This window comes from Kryptolebias marmoratus, linkage group LG9 (assembly GCF_001649575.2).
Source record: "Kryptolebias marmoratus isolate JLee-2015 linkage group LG9, ASM164957v2, whole genome shotgun sequence".
NCBI classification, from domain to species: domain Eukaryota; kingdom Metazoa; phylum Chordata; class Actinopteri; order Cyprinodontiformes; family Rivulidae; genus Kryptolebias; species Kryptolebias marmoratus.
In genome coordinates, this window is record NC_051438.1 from 16968952 (window position 1) to 16976283 (window position 7332).

Here is a 7332-nt window from a genome sequence, read left to right on the forward strand (position 1 = left end):
AACACAGTGGACAAGTTTTCTTGTGTGTTAGCAATGTTGTGCACATGAAAAAAGACTTTAAACACCACATTATATAATTAATATTAGGAGTCTCAAAATCCATAATAGTTAATAGTGATTAAAAGAGTTAATTAAAAGAGACTGGTACTGTTTTTTTATTTCCTGGAAAGAAGTTTACATTTCTTCCCCTTTATGTTTTATTTGTGATTAAAGTTTAATTTTTAGGTCTATAGTCATGCCCAGTTTTGATATGGAAATAATGGGCTTCACAAATCAAAGACAGTAATAAAGCATTTGTTGAGAAACAATGAATGTGTCTTTGAAATAATAGTCAAAAACAGATAGAATGTAGCCTATCTATTGTTTGATTCTGCAAGTTTTTCACAAGAAAAATCTCAGGGTTGTAAGTGCTTGCTCAAAGGGAATTAAATGTGGTTTTCCTTCATGCTAAGGGCCCAACATGTTGATTAGAAATGGCCATGAATGTAACCTTTCAGCCTGTCACAAATCTTTTGTCTCAAGGCCATATTTGAATGGAGACATTGTGCATCAAGTCAAAAGCAGAAATTGTGGAAAATAAAAGCCTGCTCTGTTTGGCAATGATCTTTAAAAAGTTGTTACCTTTTCAAAAAAACAAGGCAAAGGAAAAAAAGAAAAGTCAAAGAAGAAGATAAATTATATAAGATCAATGAGTTTTATCCCTTTCACAAAAATGTGTTTTTAATTCTCAGCCAAACACCAATATTAACAATATCCAAATAAAAAAAAGTTAGGTTTCAGAAACTAGAAAACAAGTAGTCTACTTCTTTAACAGAACTTAGTTGGTTTTAATCAAAGAAAAAACTGCCAATATTAAATGTTTTGGTCAGCTTTCAGCAGAACAGTCCTGCTGATGATGCAGCGAAGGTGTGTATACTTTTACATACTTAGTATATAAACGCCGTACAAATACATGAAACTGCAGATGTCGCACAACTGCTTCAGTCTTAAAACAGTAAACTACACGTCCCATGATACACTGTTCATCAATTGTGTCCAATCGGGTTTTAGGGCTTTTTTGATTGACGTTACATTTCGGGGATGCCATTGGTTTCTATGCGGTTTCCAGGAAGTGAACGCCAAAATTCTAACCACCTCCCACATGTGATCTCCTGTCGAAGGCACCACGCGCAGCGTGTGAAGGAGAGAAACCGGTGGAGAAAGCAACGTCATTCCTCGCACCACCGACTCGACGTAACGCAGCAGAAAGAGAGCGGAGTGGAGCGGCGTTGTCCGAGGCAGGTAATAAAGCAATACAGTTTACACCGTACGTCACCCGAAAAGCGGCATGTTGCTTTCCATATGGTTTCCAGGGGGATACGTAGAAAGTAGGTCGTGTTAGATAAGAACAGGGTGGACGCTAGGCCTGGTGAAGTGCAGGCCTAAAGTACTCCGCGCTCTGTGCTAAAAGACACAGCCCGAGTAGAGCCCTTCCCTTTACGGGCAATCCAGCTGCCACTACTGGTCAGGTGCTACAGCGGTGGCCGCGCCAGTAGTATGGAGAGCTACTTGGTCATATTAGCTAGAGCAGGCATTCCAGCTGAACAGGACTGTGCATATTAGTCCGTTTCCTGGTAGGCTCACTTCTAGTTTTGTTCTTATTTTAGGTGCTGAAGCTATTACAGCAGAAAGATGGCGGACGACCCCAGCGCGGCGGACAGGAACGTGGAGATATGGAAAATCAAGAAGCTGATCAAAAGTTTGGAAGCAGCCCGTGGGTACGTATTGAATTGGTAATATTTATGCTGAATATCTCGTAGTGTAGAGTTACGGGTAATGGTTGAAATGTAGACCGCCGCAGCAGCTGGAGATCGGAAAAGTGGGGCCGAATTTGGGAGTGGTTAGCATAGCCAACTTAGCTAACGGTAGCCTTTACTGCTATTTTGTTAGCTGACTGCTAAACGCTAGCTCTGCCTTAGCATTTGATGTATGAGTGCTTTTTGAAACATTGTGTGACGGTTCGAGGCTGTTTGTGTTGTCCTCTTAATGTACTAGGCTGACAGTGAAGGAGGCATTAGTCCCCAGGTTCCACAGGGGTACAAAGTTAGCAACGCCGACGATAGCTCTTTTTTGGCTAATGCAAACCGCTAATAGACGTCATCTCACGAAAGAGGCCGCTAAGTCTGCTTTAAAAAACACATTAATCAGAAAGCAAGGCCGATTGGTAACATTTGGACTATCGGGTTTTTCCTAATTTTACAGCTTGAGGTCGGGTTTTGCCGTCCGTTGAGATTTTGCCCATATGACAGATCCGAATTCCCCAAAGGGTCTGGTCCCCCTCATGGCAGCCGTATTTCTCTTTGGGGTCGATCTGATCAAGGTGGAGGAAGTTGAAACGGTTTCAGAACTGTTGCCGACCGGGAGGGACATCGTGGCCCCCCTGCCTGGGTTATCAGTCCAGACATTGGAAATGTGTGTCTCGCTACACTTGATTGTTACTTGCTCTGCGACACCGCGCCGTCTTGTGTTGCGCAAAATTTGCTGTCCTGTGCTCGGAGGCCTGCCGTTTCACACATACACACATTTGGCTATTTTGCCCTCCGTTCATCTCGCCCTTTCTACCTGCCCGTGACTGCGTTGCCAGGCTTTGCTGGTGTGCTTTTGTCTTTTTTTTAACAGGTCATAAACAGGGAAACGTTTGGTATTGAAACTTAGTTTTTAGTTTCAAGGACAGAGATTATGTTTTGTGTAACCAAAAGACCACTCTGGACTCTGGCTGTCCCTCTACTTTTAAGACCTTGCAAATATGTTGTTTTGCCAGGAAAGACTGCATGTTTACATAATATCAGGATAAGAGATGAAGTCATTCCAGAGACAATAGAAAGCAGAAGGGCAAGTAGAAGCTGATAAATCAAATTTGATGAAAGTTCTGGTTATTAACCTGTCGTATCAATGTGAATGTTGTTATTGCTTTTACCTTATTTTATATTTTAGAGGTCACCCATTAGCAGTGTGTAGTTTGTTGTTAGATTATTAGTTTTTTAATTTCTTGCCTGTATGTAAATGTTGTTGCAAACTTCAAGTCTAAATCCTCAATTTCTTCATAGTAATGGCACCAGTATGATCTCACTGATCATCCCTCCAAAGGACCAGATATCCAGAGTAGCCAAGATGTTGGCTGATGAGTTTGGCACTGCTTCAAACATCAAGAGTCGAGTTAACAGGCTCTCTGTACTTGGGGCCATCACTTCTGTACAGCAAAGACTAAAACTCTACAACAAGGGTATGTGTTGAAATTTAAACTCTGCTTTTATCAGAACGTGACCTAATGAAGGTGTATTAAAGTACTTTTTAAATCAAAGCTTGTTTAGGCTGCTACAGTTATACATGTTGTATAAGAAACATTTCAGAGAAACCAGAAAATTACCCTCTTTAAAAATACTATAATATATTCTGTCTTCAACTGTTTCCTAATAAAATATATATTGTTTACTTCATCTTCATGTCTTTTGCCAGTGCCACCCAATGGCTTAGTTGTGTATTGTGGCACAATTGTGACAGAGGAAGGCAAAGAGAAGAAGGTCAATATTGACTTTGAGCCTTTTAAACCAATCAACACATCTTTGTACCTCTGTGACAACAAGTTCCACACTGAGGTGAGAGATTTCACATGGTTTCTTTTGTATTTTCTATTAAGGGATCAATCTTGGGAGTCTAAACTTGTCTTTAGACATTTTCAGTTTATTTGCCACATTTCACATTGTTTTTTTTTTCTCGCTACCCGCTAACACAGGCATTGACAGCCCTGCTCTCTGACGACAGCAAATTTGGCTTTATTGTCATCGACGGTAGCGGGGCACTGTTTGGCACACTTCAAGGAAACACCAGGGAGGTGCTGCACAAGTTCACTGTGGACCTACCCAAGAAGCATGGTACTGACACACGAGAACAAAATACACTATTTTTAATTTTGGGGGAAATTAAAGAAAAAAGAATACAAAGCATTAGTTAAAAGCTTTTGGTTTTTCCATTAAACAAACATAAATGTGTCTTTGTGTTTCCCCTTTCAGGCAGAGGAGGACAGTCTGCTCTGCGTTTTGCTCGTCTAAGAATGGAAAAGAGACACAACTATGTGAGAAAAGTCGCCGAGACCGCTGTCCAGCTCTTTGTGTCCAATGACAAAGTTAATGTGGCTGGAATGGTCCTGGCTGGCTCTGCTGATTTTAAGACGGAACTTAGCCAGTCCGACATGTTTGACCCAGTGAGTTTGTGTTTGTTTTCATAGAATCCTCTGCCACCATAAGATTTATTACATTGTTACTAAATAAATAGAATAGAATAGAACAGGCTCTTTATTTGTCCTTCAGCAGGGACTTTCACATTGTTGCAACAGCAGGTATTAATCATAATAATCGTATTATAATTAGTTCAGAAATCAGACTTAAAGCAATTTAGAAAATTGCTTTAAATCATTTTTCCTGGAGAAGAAATCCAGAAAAAATGGTTTCTTTTTTTTAAAGACTTTTTTTTATTTTTTGCCAAATATAGAATATAAATATTTTCTCTAAAATGTAACTGGAATCAGTTTCTTTTGTGAGAAGGTCTAAATTCAGAACATAATCTGCTTATGTAGACCAAAGCTGCTTTTATAATACATGCTCAATATAGTTTTGTGTGCATGTTATTATTGTACTGTACTCAAGCTGTATACATGTTCTTGTTCACCACAGAGGTTACAGGCCAAGGTTTTAAAGCTGGTTGACATCTCTTATGGAGGAGAAAACGGTTTCAACCAGGCTATCGAGCTCTCAGCAGAGGTTCTTTCAAACGTCAAGTTCATTCAGGAGAAGAAGCTCATAGGTAATGCCACTTCTAGGTGTTGTTTTAAGGTGCTGTCTTTGATGTGGTGGATTTTTTCCCTGAGTGTTTTTTCCCCCTTTTCTCTATAGGGCGGTACTTTGACGAGATCAGCCAAGACACGGGCAAGTACTGCTTTGGAGTGGAGGACACACTCAAAGCCCTAGAGATGGGAGCAGTGGAAATCCTCATAGTCTATGAGAACTTAGACACCATGCGTTATGTTCTACGTGTGCATGGGGCAGAGAGCAATGGAGCCGAGAATGGTACATATATCACACCTGTTACTTTCAGCTGACCAAAAGACTTTCTGTGTGGTTTTGTTATTATAGAATTAGCATGTTTCTATACTTTTGTTTTTCAGATGAGAAAATTTTGTACTTGACACCAGAGCAGGAGAAGGACAAGTCTCACTTCACAGACAAGGAGGTGAGTACCACAAAGGAAAGACATATCTATAAGTTAAGTCGAACAGTTACTGATAATTTCATGCTTTTCTGACCTTTGTGTTTCTAGACGGGGCAGGAGCATGAGCTGATTGAGAGCATGCCACTGCTGGAGTGGTTTGCGAACAATTACAAAAAATTTGGAGCCACTCTGGAAATTGTAACAGACAAAAGCCAGGAAGGGTCTCAGTTTGTCAAGGGCTTTGGAGGCATTGGGGGTGAGCACACAGAGGTTGTTGGGCGTTGCAGGATTTGTGACATTGTATTTTTGAACACTTGTGCAAAATGAAGAGGAATTGAGAGACATAGTGTGGTTCGTTTATCACAAGTTTGTAGGAAGATAAACAGACTTATAGCGTCAAGATGGTTGTTTAACTTTCCACCTGTCAACAACTGTACACACATTTCTCCTCTTAATATATTTTAGGATATTAGGAGTAGAGTGAAAGGATGTATACTGCTATTTATTTGATTTATTTTTACATGTATTATTATTAGTTAATAAGTGGCATTAGATACTAATGTGTTAATCTCTCGGGGATTCATTTAGCCCAGTTTAATTTCCATCTTTGTTCTCCCACAATCTTGCTGGAAACACACAAAATGTCAAGCATTCATTTTACAGTAGTTAATCACCCTTTCTATGATCCACAGGTATCTTGCGGTACAGGGTGGATTTCCAGGGCATGGAGTACCAAGGAGAGGACGATGAGTTCTTTGATTTGGATGACTACTAGGTAGTCTTGGACTGGTATTGGGAGAAAATAAAAGAAAGGAATGAATGAAGAAATAAGGAATGAAAAAAAATGCCACCTCTCCCGCAGCAAGTGAGAGGGGAAACTGTGTTGACCATATATATGTATATATGTGTATCTACATATATATGACAGACACACCTTCCAATTTACTTGTTGTATACACAAACTTGCAAATACATCTGTGCACTCTCAAAATGCATCACACAGGCTGAAGAGTGAGATTTTCTTTCAGCCAGAGAGGGAGAAAGCCCTTCCTGAATATATCCCTGCCTTAGAGTGCTGGTTCCTTCCCCTTGTTGGATTGGACTCGACTCACATTGGTTCAGTTTCTTTCCTCTTCCTCTCCATTTTGACTGAACACAACAGCAAGTTCCCAGATTGCTTGTTGCCCCTAACTTGGTCTGACGATGGACATTGGACTTGCTCCTCAGATATAGAAAATATATTTTCTTTCCTGGCCTCATAATGTCCCTACTCTCTCTATTTTCCTCTGCTTTCTCTCTCTCTCTCTCCTTCCTATTTTTTTTTTTTTTTCTTTTTGCATTTCATTTTTTTACTGGTAACTGCTGCTGTTGTATTTTATGAGAGCGGGGGATTTTTTTTACCTGGGATTTCTGTAGAGAAAGGGGGACAAAGTATTAAATTTAAACTGCTGAAAACCATCGCTACCTCCTCATCTGCTGTGGTCTTGATCCTGTGCCATGTGTGACTTCTTATTAAGAGTGCTGTTTTTCCTGGTGTCCTGTCATGAAATATGCATAGTAGTTCTGTATAACTGAAATATGCAAATATGTAGAGGTTTGATCATTTAGGAAACCACCACAACCTGACAGTTTATTCTAAAGTTGCTTGAAGCAAATCTGTGTATTAATCCAGCAATGATTTTTTAAATTTTATTTTCAAGATGCGATTTACTTTGCAGGTATCCTTTTATCCTTTTTTTACCAGGTTCTATAAATGGTGAGGATTTGTCTGAGGAATCTTTGCTTTTACATTTATGCATAGCCTAAATATATCAAAACCATACAAAGAGTGAAACTTAAAAAAACTGACCCATCTTTCCAGAGAAACAAATTTGCTAACTGCTTTTCCTAAAGTAATAAAAAAGCAATAGTGGGGTTTTTATTTGTAATTGCTTGTGAATGATTTTCTTTCAGCAATCTGTCATTGACTTATTTTTTTTAATACACTAAATTTTAAAACGTTTACTATATAAGCTTGTGAATATTTAGCTTGTGACGCTTAAGATTGTCACATTTGCTTATCACGCTTCATTATCCCCTTGCATAATC

General features: G+C 39.4%; 1 protein-coding gene across 1 annotated transcript; it reads left to right on the forward strand.

Moving 5' to 3' along the window:
- The first annotated feature begins 1126 nt into the window (after positions 1–1126).
- On the forward strand, positions 1127–7172 carry etf1a (eukaryotic translation termination factor 1a). The gene is made up of 11 exons (XM_017427095.3): positions 1127–1281; positions 1647–1757; positions 3087–3262; positions 3496–3635; positions 3773–3911; positions 4050–4240; positions 4710–4839; positions 4929–5102; positions 5201–5265; positions 5353–5500; positions 5937–7172. Exons 2-11 carry the CDS (start codon positions 1672–1674, stop codon positions 6017–6019), a joined length of 1332 nt encoding a protein of 443 aa, XP_017282584.1. The 5' UTR covers positions 1127–1281; positions 1647–1671; the 3' UTR covers positions 6020–7172.
- The last annotated feature ends 160 nt before the right edge of the window (positions 7173–7332 follow it).

Bases quoted from the DNA above. Each gene is read 5' to 3' on its own strand.
- etf1a (XM_017427095.3), top strand. From the start codon at position 1,672: ATGGCGGACGACCCCAGCGCGGCGGACAGGAACGTGGAGATATGGAAA. The intron at 1,758-3,086 runs GTACGTATTGAA...ATTTCTTCATAG, and splicing joins AGTTTGGAAGCAGCCCGTGG to TAATGGCACCAGTATGATCT. The intron at 5,103-5,200 runs GTACATATATCA...TTTGTTTTTCAG, and splicing joins GAGCAATGGAGCCGAGAATG to ATGAGAAAATTTTGTACTTG.